General features: G+C 42.5%; 1 protein-coding gene across 1 annotated transcript; it reads right to left on the bottom strand.

Annotated features, from left to right (window-relative positions):
• Window positions 1–538: 538 nt before the first annotated feature.
• LOC136433833 (centrosomal protein of 170 kDa-like) lies at window positions 539–19,939 on the bottom strand. Its single transcript, XM_066426373.1, has 23 exons — window positions 19,884–19,939; window positions 19,399–19,476; window positions 18,495–18,648; window positions 17,794–18,054; window positions 17,181–17,312; window positions 15,891–16,288; window positions 15,211–15,346; window positions 14,613–14,870; window positions 13,994–14,189; window positions 13,283–13,409; window positions 12,700–12,753; window positions 11,979–12,083; window positions 10,543–10,684; window positions 8,078–9,692; window positions 7,241–7,409; window positions 6,383–6,466; window positions 5,896–5,922; window positions 4,800–4,869; window positions 4,290–4,351; window positions 3,758–3,843; window positions 3,332–3,416; window positions 2,983–3,034; window positions 539–2,721 (listed from the first exon to the last, which is right to left on the bottom strand). The coding sequence occupies exons 3-23, from the start codon at window positions 18,517–18,519 to the stop codon at window positions 2,441–2,443; spliced, it is 4,365 nt and encodes a 1,454-aa protein (XP_066282470.1). The 5' UTR covers window positions 18,520–18,648; window positions 19,399–19,476; window positions 19,884–19,939; the 3' UTR covers window positions 539–2,440.
• Window positions 19,940–21,046: the final 1,107 nt, after the last annotated feature.

Below are 21,046 nucleotides of genomic sequence, written 5' to 3'. Positions count from 1 at the left end.
ATTTTCTTGTCTTCCATACATGGTAATTCTAAATGAAACTATCCCATTCCATATCAACCTTCATGGAGCAAAGAAGCACTGTTGTAGTATTGTGAGAACTAATTGAAAATCTGGGCACTGATTTGTGGGTGTTCCCAATATATAAAGAACTCCTCCTGCAGCTTTTTTCTGTGCTCTTTTTTAAACGTCCAGAGTATGAAATCCTGATAGAAATGTCCTAATATGAGCAACTAAATGTTGACATCATACAGATTGCCATATCCAGAATATTTTCAGTTTTAACATTCTGAAATTGCTTTATGCTCCTTTAAGAAGGAGCTGACAGAAGTATTCTCCAAGCAGAGGTTTTGGTCGGCTAGGTTAGTAGTGGCTGGGGTTTTTAGGCTGGTCTCCCGTAAAGGCCAGCCTAAAAACCCCCAGGCACTACTACCCAAGCCGACCAAACCTCTGCTTGGAGAATAGACAGAAGACCCTCAATGCACACCAAACACTCTCTTGAACCGAAGTAAATATTTGATGAACAAAAGAAACGTTGCAATTGATGATATATTCATAGCTTTATTTCACATTGGTTTGCATAAATAAATCATTGTAAATGTTGTAAAATGCACACTTGAACTTTTGTCATAAATTAAAAAAAGCTTCTTTGCTCTTTAATGTAGCTTCAAGTGATGCGGTTCTGGTGGGGTATACTTTGATTTGTCTTGGCAAAATTTGAAAATGAAATAAAAAATATACAAAAACATCTTTAAAAATTGCTTTAAAAACACACCAATTATTAAATTGGAAGAGAGAAATACCGCCATCCACTAAAATGTTACATATCTTACTTGTAACCAATGTTGACATAATATTTTCAAAGGTACTCTTGTATAGACAGACATCTATGTTGTTTCCAACAATACTGCAAAATGTACAGTCAATGGCAAATCATAACTTAAGATGGCAGAGAAAACAGGCATTTGCATCAATGGGTGTGATGTCAGTAATGATGGACTCCCATGGCAGCAGCATATTTGTAATCTCCAAGCAGATGTTGGGTTGAAAGAATGTCATTTCTTGTTACATGACAGGGCTTGTGGCTGACAGAATAGCCTGGCAGTTAGAAAACATTATGATCTTCCAATCTAATATCTGCTTGGAGATAAGCATTTCTGGTCATAATCCTGTTCCCCCTCACACTATTCAGTTAATATGTCCAGTATTAAGACACTTTCCTCTCTGTAGTTAGACACATTTCTTACCCAACGACAAATTACATGCGGTAACTGGCTCACAAGTCTATATTGACAATTCATATCTTTTATGCAATGTATTTCACATTTATCATTTGCTATTACATGTAGTGTAACTAGGTTGGACAATCCCCATGGTTTGCCATACATGATGCCTTGGAGTAAGCTCTTTAGAAAGCAAAGTCTTCACTCCACCTCATCATTTTAGACTAAAATGTTATCAATACAAGTACACTGTATGCTTCACATTTTTTCAATATTTGCACCTTCTTTGACACTTTTTTGGAATTCCTTTACAGCAATATCTGCTGTTTTTCGTCCCTCACTTTGACTTTTTTTGAGTGCTTTAACCTTAGAAAGATGAACAACTACACAGCTTAGGACTGGACAAAACACTGATTGCACTGAAGAATGTTCAGACATGCAAGGGTATCACAGATCAAAGAAAACTACTCTCATCCAGATATACTCTGCAACTAATCAGAAAACATCTGTTTAATGTGACTAACTGCACAAGATCAGTAGGAACCTAAATCACATTTCAAGTAGGATCTGGATAAATATATTTCATTTCTTGTCACTTTTTCAGGTTTAAACTCCCTCTACTGGCAAGCTTTTCTAAAATTCTTCCATCATAGCCAAAAAATCACCTCATTTTACAAAAAATTAAAATGGATTTTTTTGTCATAAATCAAATGTTTAAAAAACGTTTTGGCATGGACATAAATTATACATACATTATGATACAACGCCTTGGACAACATTTGGCTGCGAAACATTTGCGTCACATCGCTTAAGCGTACACCCGTAGACTGTCAGGTATGGGTTCAACATGGGCAAGATTTCTTTCTACGAATAAAACGAGTCTGTTTTCTGTTCTTGCAACATGGCTGGTTTAGAACCAGGGAAGTTGTTCCATACATCGGCGAATAATTTCATCAGGTTAGAAAGTCGATGGATAAAAGGTTCTTTATTCACAACCAGCTTCTATATAAAATCAATAGCAGAAGTTTTGGTGACTGTCTGTCACCTTCCTCAGGGCAATACTGACTGGCACTACTCCACACTGCAAGGCTATAGGTGTTGCAGCTTACAATGTGGTCCCAAGCGTTAAGTATTGTCATCTTATAATACAAGAATATTGAAATTTCGTCTGTTGATTGTATATAGAACCTGGTTGTGAATAAAGACCCTTGTAATCCAAGTTATTCCATAGTGGAGAAGTCCTCGTCCCCTGATGGGTTGAACCTGTTGAAGTGAATGTCGAACTCCCCGTCCTCGGAGTCCAGCCCCTCCGACTGTTCAGACAGCGAGCGGTCGGCGGCCTGCCATGATCGCGTCTTCTGCTCGTACTCGGAGACGGGGGTCCTGTGTCCGGCGGAGGAGGGGGTGGAGGCGGGGAGACCACCCACCAGGGTGGAGCTGGAGTCGTCCTCGGTGCTGTCCACCGGGATCTGGTCATCAGGGTCAATCAACCGGTCCAGAACTGCGCAACAACACAAAATTTTTAAATAATTTTTTTTAGAGAGAAGTCAAGAAAGTTTTTTTTCAAGTTTGTGCACAGAATCCAATTGCAAATACGTGGACTAGTAAAACAAACATGTGGTAGAGACATAGAAAATACACATGTGACAAAAGACAGTGATTGACATCATTGTAACAAGATACTAATTCAAATTCTAGTTTTGGCCATATTTTCATTAAGCAAACAACAGAAAAAACAACGTACAGTTTGAACTGAACCCACCTTCTATCTGCCTCTCTACTCTTCTCAGGTTACCGAGAATGGCTGCAATCTCCTGTGGTGAAATTACAAAAGGATGTTTAAGAATGTATTTGAGAGCATTATACAGAGAGACTGCTGTATTAACCTTTCCCCTCCTTCAATTTGTATTTTACATTTTTAGATGCAATAGGGTTCCAGTACCCCTTACTACAATGATGATGGTTATTACAAAGTAGGTATTTTCAGGTTTAAAGTCAGGTTGCATTACCACTTGTACTCCTATTCACAGCATGTTGATGTAGCATGTTTGTGTTTCAAGTTTAAAGAATTGTACAGAATAGCCTTATAATAAAGTCTCCTGAAGACTGACCTGATTGGAAGACTTCAGCATTGGGAGGTCAGCATCATCTCTAGACTTCACATCAGGGAGGGGCTGATCAGGTCCATACACATGTCTAAAAACAACAACAAAAAAAAGTCTAGTCAGGCTATGGGACTGTCTACAAAACTCTATCAACTTACATGTAACGTGTGTACAAAATTGATTTGCAATTCACAGATCAAAAATGCAGATCTAAGACTTGCAGAATCTTAATTAGTTATTTTGAGAAAAATTACCAAACAACAGAAAACAAATGAGTTGTACTAAAAAACTAAATAAGTATATTACTACTATATTTCAACAAAAGTTCCACTAATTGAAATTGAATATACTTATCATTAGAGCAATGTATTGGGCTTATGTCAATGTAGAGACCAAAATTAACTTGAGATGAGGTTAGAAGATATAACTGACCTTGCTTTAGCCACAGTCCTGTCTATGGTCAGCTTGATCTTTTGAGACAGTCGGTGGACGGAGGTGATGACAAGATTGTCCAGTGGCTGCCGGAAGAAAACAGATAAAGTGAGCACTGAACCTACAATATACGATGCAACAGAATCATGTACAAACTACACGTCCAACCACCTTTTCAAGATATCCAACTGGCCATGGTGACTGTTTTTCTCGGTGCCTCAAATTTTCCCCATAGATGCGCTCATTATAAGCAATTTGCCCTGTCTTATGTGTCTGAGACCAGCTTGAGTTGTGACCACACACACACATGGCTCAATCCCTGTCCGGGACGGACACATGGCTCAATCCCTGTCCAGGACGGCCGCGTCATGTTCAAACATGCATGTGGCAACATTGATTTGTTATGATAAAAAGCAGGTCGTGTATTCAATCTATACACGTAGTCTGAAAGCAGAACACGTAGTCTAAAATCTTCAGCCCAGAATACAAAATATATTCAGACTGGAGCAAATGAAGAAGAAAGGTAGCAAACCTCTTCTTTCCTCCACTGCCGACGTTTACTCGAGGTTGGACTCTCCTTCTCTCTGTCAGACCCTGCAGTTTAAAGACACAGTCATGTTCAATACAAGAATACCATCAACTCAGCCTCTTCTACAACACCTACACCAAAATATTTATTTTAGATTGTTACTGTATACTGCTCATAGTACAGCAGTAAATGTAAATGTGAACTACTACTAGTTATATCTTTGTACTTAACGTTTAACTTAATGATAAAACCTAGAGTTCCTCTTGCAAAACATTGATCAAAAAATCCTCTTGGAGAAACAAAATTCTGAACAGCTGCATTTTGCCAAGAAAAATACTACAGAATCTTCAACCTGACATATCATTAAGAGATACAATCAATGTACATTCATAATATGCACTTCAACTGGCAAACGTGTGAGCTAAAGCTGGATTGAGATCATTGATGAATGATAGACCAGTAAGCCAAAGGACTGTCATTTGGTGGTTCGAGATCACTTCTCCTTTCACTGACCTCCTCTGATTCCCCCTCCAGACTTGGGCTGTTTGGACATGCTGTCCTCAAAGATCCTCTCTACCAACTGCTGGAACAACACACACAGGCAAAGTTATCTCTAGTCAATACCAACACCGACCATGTTATCTCCATTCCATTACATGTTACAGTTTTTACCGTACTGTCAGTGTAAAGGGTCACATTGCTTAAGCCCTTGATGGGCCTCACATGTTCTCTTGCTGGCTTTAAAAGGCTGATGCATCATACCAGATGGGCCAGTGTCAAAGAAATACTGTTTTCTACAAAAATGTAGTAATAAACTTTCAAGCCACAAACTTGCAAACAAATAGGAAGGCTTTAAAAAACAAATGATGCTCTATGGAAAATTAGTGTCAGTCCAATTTTGTTGTGTTGGAAGTTGCAGTTAAAAGTTGTTTTAATGTGTCTACTCCATGGCCAAGTCAATGGGAACATTGGTTTATTGAAACTCAAAGTATATTTTTTCCCTGCAGAACAAGACACACCAATCAAATTTGAACTGCCCCAATTAGATTTCGAGCCAGACAGTGTCTCAATTACAGATGGGAATATCAGATCATGGGCTCCCCTTAAAGCATGTACGTCAGAGTGACCTCACTGTTGCTATCACTATACAATACTGCTGGGAGTTGGTGTGAATCATTGCAAATGTAATTTGTTATGGGAGGAGACACTTCAATACTTGACCCTTAAAATGACAGTAAGCATTGGGAATATTCAGAGACAACACACAAGACAAATGCATAGCTAGCTTGTTAAATGCTAATTACAAATGTATACATTAATTATGAGTGAGAGCAGATACAGAATAAATATTGGTTAGATCTGTAACGCTATAGGTGGAGTCATAGAACAGCAAAAAACAGTTCTCTCTTTTGTTGGATGTAACTTTCTATCAAATCACATCTCGTAACATGCAGACACAGCAATCTTGACAAACACTGTAAGAGCTTGAAAGTCAGATTGCAATTCTAAAGCAAAAAATGACATTATTCCACCTTTACTCCAATTACACAGACATCAAGACATTCTGATGTTGTATTGCATGACGGTCTTCTAATGGTAAAATGCTAACCTTTGAACCCTTTGACTCCAAGTGCAACTGCAACAGAATACAAAATACAAAGTATGTCAACAGAAAGGGATCTGACTGTTGAGGAAAGGCAGTGGGTAGAGGGAGGGGTGCACCCAGCTGCTGAAAAGCACATCTTTGATCTCATCATTGTACGCAAGTCCAATAAAAACGGTCTCAATTCCACGACACATTAGACATTGTTCTCGCATAAACAAAGATCATTGACAAACCGCTTACTTTCTGGCAGCACTTTAATCTGCAGTCAAACCTGTCCCAGTGACCACCTGGCCAGTGTGCCCTTTTTCATGGTCCTTTACATTATTTTCCCATTGACCCAAGCGCTAAGAATCCTAAATGTAGTGGCCACCTCGACAGTGACAATTTCCTTCAAGTCGCTAGAGTGGTCACTGAAGACAGGTTTGACTTATCAACAAAATTCCTTCAACAAAAACATGAGAAATCATTGGCACGGTGACATTTCACACACCTCTTTTCTAGGTTTCCGTATCCCTGTGAGGTGTTTAGCTGCTTTACTGGCTTTTGCTGCCCGCGGGAGGGTGGCATATTTCGGCTGAGCGATGCGAGACACGAAATATGGTGACAGGAAGTGGACAGCAAAGGAAAAGCAGAAATGAATACAAAGAAACGAGGTCAACAGAACGTACATCGAAGGCAGCGAGAAGGAAACAGGCATATGTATATATGTATGTGTTTTTGAGAAGAGCAGGAAAAATGACACTAGGTCCTCAGGATAAAACAACTGAGCAGAGAAAACAACTGAGTTGAGAAAGCTTTAAGTCTGCTATGACTACAGCTATGATATTTTATCCTATCCTATACTGCAGGAGACAGCTGGAAAAGGAGACAGAGAAAGAGAGATAGAAGAAATACTACATGTTTTTTTGCCAATTCATACCTATCTTCAATTTCAATGCATTTGTAACGCTGTTTTACTGCCCATAAACAATCTGGAAATGAACAAATCTTGCAAAGACTGTTTCCTTATTTTTCTGGACCATCAACAGCTGCCAAGAAATTTGTTTCTGGGTTTCAAGAAAGAATGAGCTGGAACTCATGCAGCTGTCATAGTACACATAGCCGTTCCTTGCACAGTTTTAGACTGATAAGAGTAAAAATCATCAGCTTTTGCGATTACTGTTTTTTAAATCATTTTTCTGGGTCAGCAGCAGCTGGAGATAGATTTCTCGATGAGTGTCAAGAAACAATCAGCAGGCCTAGGAAATCAGCTGTCGCAGTAAACAAGGCCATCCCTTTCAATGTTAGACTCAGTCTGATACAAATAAAAATCATCATAGTCTCCATGGTCACATCATCATAAACTCACCTTCTCTTTGCTGTCCATCCTCTTCTTGGGCACGTGTTTGGCCCCGTCGTCTGACTCGGCCCCCTGGGCCAGGATGGCCAGGTCTGCGGCCAGCTGCTGACTCAGACGGGAGATCTCGTCAGTCGTGGATCGGCCAGAATCGGGAGTGGTGGTGTAGCCTTTCCTGGACCTGTTGGCAGATGATGCCAATGGTAAAAGTATTTTGATTCCTTTTTTTTAAAGATATTTCATCAGGTTAGCCAGTCATTTGAAGGTAACTCTTTTGACACAACCAAGTATTTTTACAACCTTTGATTTGTAGGGCCTAAGTCTATGCAATATATGTTTCGCTACATGTTCTGTAATGTTTTATGGTTGGGTCACTACACCAGCAATAGCTGCCTGTGTCCCACTTGTATTGTATTGTTGCAATCCCAATGAAATAAAATAAAACAACCAAGGAGTATCAGAGATCATTGTGCCTACTGAGATAAAGGAATCTGCACCTTTACCAGGTTATATAAAAATGTTACCTTCAACAGTATTTATACTTACTGCATATTAGTTACATGTTAGTAGGGAATCATTCAACCAAGAAGAGTAAAGCCAATAGCTTTACAGTACAAACTCAATCCTTAAGTTCATAAAGAAGATGTTAGTAAATTGTTATTATAATGTTTCATGCTGTACTACAGCAATAAATCATTGTCATTGTTAATGGCAGTAAAGCATGATGTTTTTTAAATACAGGGTCAACATTGTTTAAACCTTTTAACATACACCTTCAAAACTGGAGACTATGATATCATAACAGTTTCATCTTATTTCAATAATACTGTACAAGCAAAGCAAACTCACTTGTGCAAGCCTTCGTTTGAGGTGGACTTTTTCCTGTCCCCCCGTCTAAGCGCCCGTGCACTATCACCAAACGACTTAGACCGCTTCACCCTGCTCTCTGACCTGTCTGTCGTGTCTCCCGCTGACTCAGTGGACGACCGCGAGCCGTGGTCCTCCCAGTGGTCCTTCCTCCTCCTCCAGACGTTGCCTCCTGAAGCCTCCACTGCGTCCGACTTCCGTCTCCACACGCTGGACCCGCCGCCCTTCTCCACGGAGGAGATGGACTTTGACCTGCTGTGACCCTGCCCCGAGGCCGTTCTCGTCTTAGCCTGTGGGCTGGCTCGGACGGACCCCTGCTTGGGCTGACCTGAACTCGCTCTGGCTGCCTTAACGATCTGTCCTCCCAAGCTGAGGTCGCTCCTGTCACTCTTTGGGGGGTCCTTCACCCTGCCGGCGCGGGGCTTGGACAGCCGGTCGAGCCGCGCCTGCATCTCCATTTCCCGGGAGGACTTGGCGCTGCTGGGTCTGGGGCGGGAGGACGTGCTGGACGTGGACGCAGTGCTGGCTTCAGACGGGGTCTCTGGGTAGTCCTCCAGCTCCCCCGAGCTGTCGGGCCCGCTCCGGGCCGAGTCGCTCTCCAGTCTGCCACGCCGGAGGAGCGACGCTCGGGTTGGTCTGGGCTTGGGGAATGTACCGGACTTGTTCACCTCCATGGAGGTAGATTTCTGTAAGTCTGTCGGCCTGGATTTCTTCTCTCCTCTCCCAAGACTCCTTCTGGACGGGGTTCCCCTGGAAAATTCTGGTGACCCGGCGGAAAACTCAATGTGAAAAGCTGTTCCCCCGCCCTTTTCGGTGATGCTACTCCGTCCGACCTGCGTGTCCGCATCTGACGACAAAACGTCAGAAATGGTGGACGATCTGTCGCCGTACGGATCTGACCGTCTCGACTCTCTCAGTCTCTGTTTCGCTGAAGTGTCTCTAAGTTTGTCTCCATCGTGACTCTTTTCCCAGTACTGCGAGCTGAGACTCCGTCTGGAGGCAGACTTAGACTTTATCAACCCGACGTCACCGTCTGCCACACTAGTGGTGCTGACCGTGTCCATGTCAGATTCTCCTGAAGACTCCCGGCCCCTGCCCACGTGTCCCACAGGGGACCTGCGGCTTCCCTCCAACTGACTCTGCGCCTCCGCGTGTCTGGCCTTAACTCTAGACTCTAATGCAGCTATAACACTGTCAGTGTCTTTCAGCAACACCGCTGTGTCTAAACTAACATCGCTGGCTGCATCTAAGACCTTCATCGTGTCGTCCTTGTGGCCGCCCGAGGGCTGCAGCTCCTTGAGAAGGCTCGGCGTGTCCTCGTCTAAAGTGAAACTCCCCCTCCGTATTCTTCTCTCCCCCTCCAACAGTTCTGAGGCCCTCTCCCTGTGTCGCGACTCCTCTGAAGCCACAGATCCCGGTGGGTACTTCTCTACAGGCGGGGTGGTGGTTCGACTGGACGGCTGGGAGGTGGGTTTCTCCTTGGGGATTGCGGGGAGGGTTCGTCGCTTCCGGCCAGTCTTCGGGGACTCCTGAGACGAAGCGTCTGAGAGCTTTCTTCTTGGCATGGGTGGCTTTTGGTGGTCCATTCCAATCACATCTGTGGTACAAACAACAATGCGTGCACATATAAGATACACAGTTATCAGTATACATGTAGTCTATTAGCGTGGACTTTTTGTTGACTGACCTAAGGTCAAGATACAACCTGCAGAGCAACCTCATTAGGAAAGCAAGTCATCTGCAAATAACTCTGAGAAAAACAAGTCTGCACAATTTGTAGATATGTACATCAAGGTGGGTAATTTCTTCTCTGGAATGTAAATTCCTACTATCTTGATTAACGCCCAAACAGAGAAAAATCATACTGTACTACACAGCTGATACTGAGGGCGAAAGGGAACAAAATCATGACTGCTTGAATACACGAGAATCAAAGCAACAGCAAAAAAGGACCTTCAAAGCCCAAGAAAAATAACTCCAGTAGAAGATCTGTTCTTCATGTCCACAAAAAGGATATACTTAATTTGTAAAAAATTGATTACGAATAGTATGGGCTTCTTCTAACTTTAGGTAATCACCTCATTTTTCTAGTATGTGACCCCAGATGACCTTCCACAGTACAATGTACCGTGAAATGGCTGCCCCAGGTAAAACGTGCTAAAACATCTATTAGGTCAACCTTCTACCATTGATAGCACTTTTTTGTATCAGGATTACTTGCAGCACCCCAGTGTGAAAACAACTTGTTCTTAAAACCAGAAAGGTTTTCAGTCCATACATTTTAAGGCACCTGTTTTGCCCTATGCTAGGTACTTCTGACCAGTCTTGATGTACTAATTCACACCTTGATCTATGTATTAATCCAATTTGTATAGTTTCTGAAAGTCCAAAAAGGAAGAAAAATGAGTGGCATGGGGGATACTTGAGACAACAAAGATTCCCCTAACCTCTGTCTGTGACAATTACTGAAGGGGTTGGCAGCATTCCAGCCTGCTCCCCCTCTGCTGATGGAGAAGTGGTTTGGTCCGCACTGACCCACTGGTGGACCCAGCTAGGTGCACCGGGGGCGATCGGACCAACGGGACGCTGCTGGGGGAGGAAGGGAGGGAGGTAGCACATGAAAATCCGAGCAAGGTGGACACAATATCTATACGTATTGTAAGAGCTTAAACTGCCCATTAACTTGTTTTGTTTTTATTATACAGAATGGAAGCTGTTATAACAGCATGCTGCTAATGCTGTTTTCAAAAAAGTTTTTAAAAAGTTTTTTAGAATGTTTTAAAAATCGAAATATTTTTTAGTAATTTGATGCCAATGAGGATGAAGTCTTCTTGATAATCATTCATTATAGTATAGCTTTGAGTGAAAAGGGCTTGTTATACAACAGTCAACTGTCATTTAATCTTCTATCTCAGACAAGACAAATACATGTAACTAAATCATTTAATGAAAGCTACAAGAATTTTTCACTGACATTGAAAAGAAGAGTTTTATGAAACCCTTTCACTGGATATCAATGAAATGATATGTAAAACGACACTACATTTTGTATGAGGCATTTGAAGGGAAGAAGGGGAGGAAATGGAATAAATGAAAAGGAAAGAAAGGGAAACATCATACCTTGTGGTAAGAAGATGTAACGATCAGAAAGGTATCATCCAGAATGGTGAAAACAGAACATAATGTGAACAACATTAAATACATTGTTATAAAAGTCAACCATGGAAAGAAGATGTATCAACCACCATGCATGCACAAACAAGAAATCAAACTAAACAGATCAAGCATCACCAACCAAAAATGTCACCGTCTACTAGCTTGTCATGCCATGCACAACACAACAAAACTCAAAATAAACAAGGAAAACCTCACAAACTGACTGAAAGCCTTGAAGAATGGAGAAAAGAAACAAACCTATTTCAAGCACTGCACAAGCAAAACAGACCATATGCAGGTCACATGCCACTAGGAGTAACACAACGGAATGTTTCCTAAAGCAGTACTTCTACCTTAAATGGGACATGGGGTGTCAAGGGGGTTACTTATATAGTATCACTGTAATCTTTTAGAGCTCAGCAGTAGTATTAAAAACAGGTTTTTCCACTTTTGATTGACGGATAACAAACAAAGGAACGAATCCGTTACTAAGCAGCATCCTCTTGAAATGAAACGTAGCGGTTCTGGTATCAATAAGGGGGTAAAAGTATGGGACAAAGTGGGATGAAAGGGGCAGTCTCAGGTAAACCTTTATGGTAAAGAGTTGTGCTTTAATCTATGTACAGATGGCAGGCCTCCAGCATGCAGATCAAAACCATACTATAGAGGGATGGTGCACACAGGCCGTGGAGATGGAAAACTGCTGAAAACAAAAAAACGTGAGGACCTTGGGCTGCTGGCTGGCTCGCTTCCAGGAGCCCGTGAAAATCACCTCCACCTGACCGAAACCACCTGACTCCGCCTCGGCCGAGGAGGCCGGGTGGTCAGCCTGCTGGACAGTAAAAGCAGAGAGTCCAAAAGTCACAGAACAGCCACCAGGGGCACAAAGTACAGACTGAAACATTTCCACCGAAAATGTGTTCTATAAAACTGAACAGTAGACGTGGTGACGTGTACATGGATGTATGCAGCTTGAGCGAGCGAGCAGAGCGATGTGGCAGCGGGCTGAACACAAAAACAAAGCAAGGCGGGCAGCGCGAAAGGATGAGTGAAATGGGGGAGGGGGGCAGCAGTCCTTGTTTGCTGCACGCTACCTCTGAGAGTCTTTGGATGTGAAGACCAAGCACAGAGGAGAGAGAGAGGTAAAGACAGGCAGTGGTGAGGCAGTCAAAAAAGCCTTCATGTATAACAAAGCAAGGTAAGCTCTCAGATGTACATGTAACATCTGTTAACAGTTGTATATATACTAGGTTGTTAGTCTACGTGAAGCAAATTTGAAAGCCTTGAGAAGCTGTCATCGTAGGATGGTAGACAAAATTCCCTACTACAAGAAGAATCACAAACAATTTCAAGGAAAGAGTCACAAAAGATGAAGGGGTTCTAAGAACCAAGAGAAATGAACTTGAGGTGTTGACAGACATCATCACAGTTTCCTCTGCCCTGCCTACCTGGTTCTCCACACCTGGTCCTTGGATGCCAAGCTCTGTGGGAGACTCTGCACCCTAAACACAACACAGGGGGAGATATCATGACAAACAAATAAACACATCCCATAAACAAAGGATCTGATGCCTACAAATATACAAATGTAGCATCCTTTGGACAGGTCAGCATTACTTCCCACGCATTTCTGAATGCATAGGAGCAGTGCCAATTTCCCTTTCTGCAGCCCTTGGGCAGCAGTTGGGCCACATAGGCTATTACCTCCTTGCTATTACATACAGTCAGGGTTTTGTTCATACTCTTCTCATAAGTACTGAGTGCTAAGCAGAGAAAGCCATTCTTTAACTTCTGTCTTTACAATTTCATGGCTGAGGTTTGAACCTAAATGCCACAGCGAACACTCTACCCCCTAGGCTAGCCCCCTAGGCCATTGCAGTCAGCACAGCAACAAAGATTTATTGCCTTTCTTTGAACCATCTCAACCCTTCCACAGCGTCATGGGCTGATTACAAAGCCATGTCCTAATTGCCCATGACATTGGGACGGTTAGCCCACTATAAATTCCACACAAATCCATACCCAACTAACCTTTGCTGCTTTCTGTGGTTCCCCAGGCTCAGTGACTCCGAACACCTCGTCTATTTTTCTTCTGGCTTCTTCTACTTCAGGGTTGGGTTCATCTAGTTCTATAGTGTACGTGCCTGCATCACTGGTTCTGTGGGACATGACAATACAATTGATTACATAATTTGGAACTATTGTACAGGGGAAAAATTGGACAATGGGTCTATATGGTTTTTAATTATCATGCATTGTTCTCTTTTTTTGGATAGCTAAAAATGTGGCTACTGTGCAACTGCAAGAAAAAAAAACTTTTCATACATATATTCCTATCACTGACAGTACTGTACAGTCAAACCTGCCAAGTAGACTACTCGGAGCACCAATAGAATCTGGTCTATGTGGACCGGTGGTAACTATAGACAGTATTCTTGATGTCAATGGGAAAGATAATCTAAAGGACCGCCCTAAGAGGCCACATGGGCCAGGTGGTGTAAAGGTGGTTATTTAGTTTACTGCAGGTTTGGCTGTACTTAAGTTTACTTAAGTTTAGGATTAAACTTGAATGAAACAAGGCAACTGTACAGTTTTCATTTCCAATTAACCCAAATGGCAGTAAAAATAACTTTTTGTGTAAATGCAGGAGTACTGGTAGTGACGTTTTTTTGTCTTCTGACAATTCATCTTTGGCACAATTAGTCAGACTTAATCATATTCTGACTTTATACTTGAACTTACTTGTCTTCCTCACACACGTCCTTATCAGGGTCCACAGGGTGGTCCTGTGCATCCTCCTTGCTCTGTCTCTTCTTCCCGCTGGAGGGGCGCGACCCCGAGTCCTTCTCCCCCGCCTTCTCCACCTTACCCTGCTTTGGGGCCGCACCCTCTGTTGATTTCCTCGTCTGCACCTTCTCAACGCTTGCTCGAACACCACCTTGGACATGACAATGATTTTAATGTTCATTTGTTTACTGTAATTCACTTTATCTTCATGATAGCAAAATTTCATGGTGTAAGGAAAATTGACATTTGCACTAAACTTTGACTTGACAAGTGATTTACAGAACAGATGAGTGAAAAAATCGTAAATTATAACAACAGTTTTTTTCATGGTGATGATAAATTTACAGCATAGAAGTGACTGTGAAAACAGTGAACATAAAAATACAGTGAAAGAAACAAGAATTACAGCATATTTACATGTTTTACGTTAACATGCTGTATATGTACTATTCTAACTGCTAAAATCATATTGTATTTTGATACGGTTTTGACTCAGTCTATTGGCTGCCACTGTAGGATTTGTTGATTTGTTTATTTGAAGGACACTTTGATCAAATGTTCCATTGATACTCACCTTTCTTCTCCTTGAGAGAGTCTGGGTACTTCGCTTTGGGAGTTTTCCTGTCGTAGAAGTCGACCGTGAATGACCGTTGGTCCAGCAGCATGTCTTCTGGGGTGATTTTCTTCCTGCGATGGAGGTCTGCCTGTGCCAGGGGGGACATCTCCTGCTGCTGGCCCCGCTGCTCCTCCTGCTGCCTGACCCGCGCCTGCAGGTGGGGGTGTCTGGACTCCGTCTCAGACTCACTTCTGGTGCCGTCTATGTGCTGGCTTCCTAATGTGCAGTGACAAACATTTGTATACATGTACATGTAGTTGAGTTAGGACGGTGCAAATTGGATGTAACCTTTGGCACAAACTATTATATAGGTCTAGACCTAAAATTTAAATCACCAAATGGCTTGACATATACAGTCCTGTATATTAAATCAACAAAAAATGTAACAGACAGAAATATTTGCTACTAATATCTAATCTTAAAGATATTGTTTGACTGACTGAGTGAGTGTGTATTCGTGCCCTTCTACTGTTCTAGGATCTTTAAAATTTCATACTTATCATTTTCTTCCTTATACCTTAAGAAGTAATGACTGACAGGTGAGGGCTATGATTACCTGTTTTGCTCCTACTGGACACTGGCATGTCGCTGTGCACACTGTCGTCATCAGTGACGTCACTCTGTCCCGCTGGACCCCGTCTCCAGGACCCACTGAACATGATCTCCACCTGTCTGCTGCCTTCACGCTCAGTCTGGAAAATCACACCAAAAAGTAATCAGCACAAACCAATTTGCTCCTAGAACCAGCATTGTGGTACAACATGTATTTGAACAGCCTACTTAATATGTCCAATAGTAGGTAAAAATAGTAGATTTTACTAGCACCAGCTATGAGGTAATATGCATTGCCTTCTCAATTTTAACACAATGTGCAAGGGTTGTTTAAAGCTATCTGTTAAGTGTGCTCCTACAGTAACTGTACTTCCAAGTTTGTGGTAGAGTTCCACTTAATTTAGAATTACTGTCTGGTGTACATGACATGTACACCCGACATTAATTCTGAATTAAGTAGAACTCTTTGCAACAAACTTGAAAGTACAGTAGGAGCACACTTAATAGATAGCTTTAAACAACCCTTGCAGCTATTGTGCCAAGGTTAGGTGTGACAGGTCGTTCAGTGTAAAATGACCAGCTGCTGCCGCAACGCGTGCCTGCCAAGCTGGTGTGTTATGCCGCAGGGTGGTTATACCAACTAGACAGATACTTTTGCAGGACATACTGATAGGACATACTGACCTCCAGATGTTCAGACCTCCTCCTACGATGCATGCCCCTGGGGGAGGACATGGTCTCGTCTGCCCCCACCCCCTCCGTCCTCTCCTTCCTCTGCTGCCGGTGCGAGGGCGCAAACTTGCTCACGCTGTCGCCGACGCTCAGCTTCAGGGGCGACGTGTCGTCCAGGTTCACCGTGAAGCAGAGGTGCGAGTCCTTCTTCTTCAACTCCGACATGTCCTTACCTGACGGGTCCATTGGGGAGACCTCCGTCTGCTGGAAGTCCGTGGCCGGAATTTCAAAGTATTTGTGTTCCCTTCTCGTCTCATCCATGCGCTCCAGAACCGCGTCTCGTTCCTTCTGCTCTCTCCTCAGGTTGGTAGAACCAGCAGGAGGAGGACCGGCTCTGCCATCGCCGTTACCTGCAGGGGACAGGAGATACATGATGATGTACATACTAGTAATAGCAAACATCTCTCCCAGCCTCGTGAATGGTTTCATCAGGTTGATAAAACACTGGACATTAGTTCTTTGTCTACAACTAAGTGTTATTTACCTAGCCAATGTTTGGTGACTGTGTCACCTTCCTCAGGGCAATACTAACCCACTGCAGCTACATTTAGGTGTCGCTGCTGAAAGAAGAATGCGGATATAAACTCAGTCACGTTTGGGACCGCATTCTTCACACTGCAGCAGTGACACCTAGCTGCAGTACGAAGTAGGACGGGTCAGTATTGCCCAGTGGAAAATGACAATGGTCACTGAAATGTCGGTTAGGTAACACTTGGTTGTATACAAAGTACTTGAATATCCAAATGTCTTTCGCCATACAGTAATAGTCCTTCACAATCACCAGCTTCCCTTGCTGCATGCCAAAGACATCCATAGTCTTGTCTGCAAGCATACCATTCAGTTTTAAAAGTTATATATCCATGCTACCTGAGGGCTGATTGATAAAGAGAAACTGCAAACCTTCTCCCTGCTGCCTAACCCTGTAACCAATATACATTTGGTGCCAAAAGTCTACTCTAGCAGGGAGAAGGTTTACACGTGGCGTGGATGCTGGCAAAAAAAGTTAGATTTTATCTACCACCAACCTGGTTGAACAGGTCCAGGTGACATTCCTGTATTTGTGTTTACCTGTATCATATATCTATAAGTATAACACAGGCATTCCCTGGGACCAACCATCTTTACCAGTCATTATGGCACCTTATGTATTTTCACCAAACCTGGATGGTCATGCAAGACAGACAAGTTAGCTGGAGACGGACATGAAGGGAGGGAGGGAGATGACAAGTGTGAAACGGCTACCTTCTCTAACAGGCAGGTCTTTGTGCCCCCTTCCATTGACCTTAGGGCCTGACCCCACCCCCTCCTCCGTCTCTCCCCACCACTGGGGCTGTCCGTACAGGGGGGTGCCACGCTTGGCGTGTGGAGTCAGGTCTGCAAAAACAAGGCATGAAGTCTAGCAACGTAGGCATGCTATGAACTGTGTGTGACTGGGAGACTACACATATGGAGACAGGTAGCTAGTAATGCAGAAACGACCTCAAAAGAACAGAATGAAACAGAACAGGTAAAACAAAGCAACACATTCTTGAAAACCTGTTTCCATGCATTTGTGTGACATAACATGCCAACTGGGCATGCAGTCTCTTGCAAATTACAAAAATGCAGTGTTGTTGTTTACAGTTCATAACAGGCATGCACAGATCTTCATTCCCTGATGAGTATATTCATGTATATTCCATGACCATTTGCAACCCATCTAGCTACTAATAACATGTTGAACATTATATGACATCATGGCGTATGCAAAATGATGGAAGGACAGACCGGGTCTTTTGTGACAACAATGCAACAAGAATGTACCAACAGCCATGCATGGAATGACAGAATAAGGGAAGGTGTTAGGGAGGGATACCTGATGGCGTTCCCGTACTTTCACTAGTAAGAGACAAGGGGGACTCAGTGGTCTCCTGAACCCGAGAACTTTCGCTCTCAGGCTGGGTACTTTCGCTTCTCAGTGGTGATTCCACCTCGGGGGACTGAACGACGGGTAGGGGGGTTTGCGTTTGACCGTGAGTTTGGGTACTCTCCGCCGCATGTGGCGCCGTGCCTTCCTCGGACACGTTGTCATCTGCTTGGGAAACACACTCTTCATCGGTCTGTATCCCGATGTCCACTTGGGATGGAGGGAATAAGAGAGAGTTCCAGGAAGGGGAGGGAGTGATGAGAAGAGTGAATCAGTGATGCTATGTCAGAAATGAGTAAGCTTTTATGGCATTAATGGTAGGGTGCAGGTTAACTGGTATGAAGCATGATTTTATGGAAGCTTGTGACAAACGTATCCTAATATAGGATAGAGAGTGCTGTACGTTGCTATTGGCAGCTTAAGTACCAAGTTGAAACGAGCAATAGCTGTAACAGGTTGAGAAGAGTGTTGAAAGTCCTTTGTCAGTATTGTACACAGAGTGATAGGCACATGTAAGGGATAACTAGTATATAATATACAACAGTGGGGGATGGAATGGATGGTCTAACTTGAATGTTGCTGTTTTACCTGACAAAAAACTATGTTTACACTGAACCGCTTCATGATTCTATTCCCACGTCAACACAAACCTGATGACACTGGGCTTCTCCTCATGTCCCTGACCCTTGACCCGTTGAGAGGAGGCCCCTTTGCTGATTGGTCCTTCTGCTCATAGGCCGGCGAGGCGCTGTCGCGGGTACGGGTGTACGAGTCGTGGGCCTGGTACACCTCATGTCCGCATGTCTGAAACACAACACAACTCTTTGGTACACAAAAAAACAGGTAAAAATTTTAAAAAAGAATTATATGATGATGTGGGACAAATATAGAACAGGTAACGTTATCCTTCTTAGTGCAGAGTTAAAAGTTTGTCCCAACAAATGTTAGTGCATGAAATTTCCTGTATTGAAAGTAGATCTAATGGATTCTGAGGAAAATTGCAGTAGGACAGTTGAACATTCAAACTGCTAAGTTTTTGTGTTGAAACAAAGTTTTCACTCATTACCATATCAACTACCAACACAGATGAACCTCCATGCTAATATAAAGTATGACTTTCTCCTTAACATTTTGCATTTCCTGTACTGACTTTCAAAACAGGAAAATCCCCTATCCTCTCAGCTGTCTTTGTTCAGTCAACAAACTTACCACAGAAAAATGTAACGAGCCACAAGCCATGAGTTCTTGGCTCTTTACAGATGCAAAATCCTCAGGCACTAATCATAACTTCTCTAATGATGAAGTTCCTACATGATCTTGATACTCTAATTAAGAGTCCAGATGAAAGACACTATACACACAGTGTACTTCACGTCATGCCTAAGACATACAAATGGCAGGATGAAAGATGAAACTGAAAACTTAAAGTGGAATAAGACACTGCAAACAGAAGACAGTAACAAACATGCACTCCAGATGAAGTAGGACAACACTTACAGTCCCGGTGGAATGGCTGACATGTCCAGAACACAGAGAGTAAGCAGAGTTCCCTACCTCACAGTGAGCATGGTAGAAAGGAGGGCTATACGACCTGCGACCTTTCAAGCGCCGAGCGACTAGCTCTGACTTCAACTATGACACAGGGCATGCAGAGAGAGGTCGGGAGGGGTCAAAGGGTAACACACAGAGAGCGGACAGACAGGAGGAGGAGAGAACAACAAGCTTAATAGAATTTTCAAAAAACAAGCAGGACGGAAAGTCACAGAGTATACAAGAAAATTTGTTTGCCTTTTTAACTCTGAAAAGTACCCTTGAATTTCAGACACACGACCATGCTGGTGGTGGATCATAGTTCAGTGGTTAATAAGTGTGGAACAATGTTGGAACTGTTACAATAATCACCAAACACCAGGGACGTTTGAGGTCTTTGTTTTGAAACATGCAACAATTACAAAGTAAGCAAGGTTTACAAATAACACTCTGTATCATTTTGGCCACAAAAAGCTGAGCTATGACTTATCAAGGAATAGTCATATCACCTGTTTCAGCTCCCATGGCTCTCCCTTATCTTCTAAGTGCTCAATTCTAAAAACATGGTGATGTACATACAGTCAAGGAAACAAGCTGTTGATGAACAAACATCGCAAACTTTCGATCAATTGGAGACTTTTAAACTCTAATTTTAAAACATTTCAGTTAGCCTGTCTCTCCCAAGACAAGTTACAATCATGGAAGTTTATAATACTTCATAAGAAAAGGATATCATATCCAAATCGGAGGGTGTCCTTCTTGTGCAAAGTGACGTAGGTCTCCTCCGGGATTCGACTTTCATTCAGAAATGTCTGTAAAGAAAAAAGGTGGAACATATAAATATCTGATCTGAATGTTTTCAGCCTGTGCCTAGTTGACTTCAATGGAACAATCTGTGTGGTTCCCTGTAGGGAGAACTGTGTACCAACACCTAGGTCTCCATGTTTACTGACAGCAAACTGTTCACACGTGCACATGTACCCTGTTACTTGAAGTGTAAACAACAACAATACACAAGTTCTGTTTGAAGAGGATGTTTAAGCTTTTCTTAACAGTTGTCTGTGAGACAGGGCAGCAAGCACGAGATACTAACAACTGGTTTATATTCTTCATTGTCCAACAAAACACACTAAACAATGCCTAAAGAAGTAATAACTGTGACAATACCTCTCTTTTTAGCTTGAGACATCATGATCAGGGTAAGTTTGTTTTTTAAAAGACAATTGAACATGGCATTCCTAACTAATGTGTTGCCAAAAGAATAATACATTCCAACCCTAAGGACTAAACTAACCTTTTCTTGACCCAAGTCAACAAAAGCAAACAAGTCTTTACCTCCCTTTAATCAGGGGTTGCTGCAGGGCATGACATTGTTTACATGGACTAACACACAGCACAACACAGTACATAGTTGGCCAAGAATGCAACACAGTATTTCTGTTTCCATTTTATTATGCTCATATTATTTTGTTACTCAGTACTGCTATTATTATGATTTATTTCTGATTATCATTATTTACTACTGTACCTCCTACATTTCTCAAGTTTATGTATTCTTATGTATGGTGTCTTATAAGCCCGTATGGGCTGGGCGACTTTTGTTGCAGGACACGGAAATAAACATTCATTCATTCATTCATTCATTCATTCGTAATATTAAGGTTGTGTATAT

Source organism: Branchiostoma lanceolatum, chromosome 4, assembly GCF_035083965.1.
Source record: "Branchiostoma lanceolatum isolate klBraLanc5 chromosome 4, klBraLanc5.hap2, whole genome shotgun sequence".
NCBI lineage: Eukaryota > Metazoa > Chordata > Leptocardii > Amphioxiformes > Branchiostomatidae > Branchiostoma > Branchiostoma lanceolatum.
The sequence above is the reverse complement of the archived record's forward strand: the minus strand, read 5'-3'. Positions and strand labels throughout refer to the sequence as shown.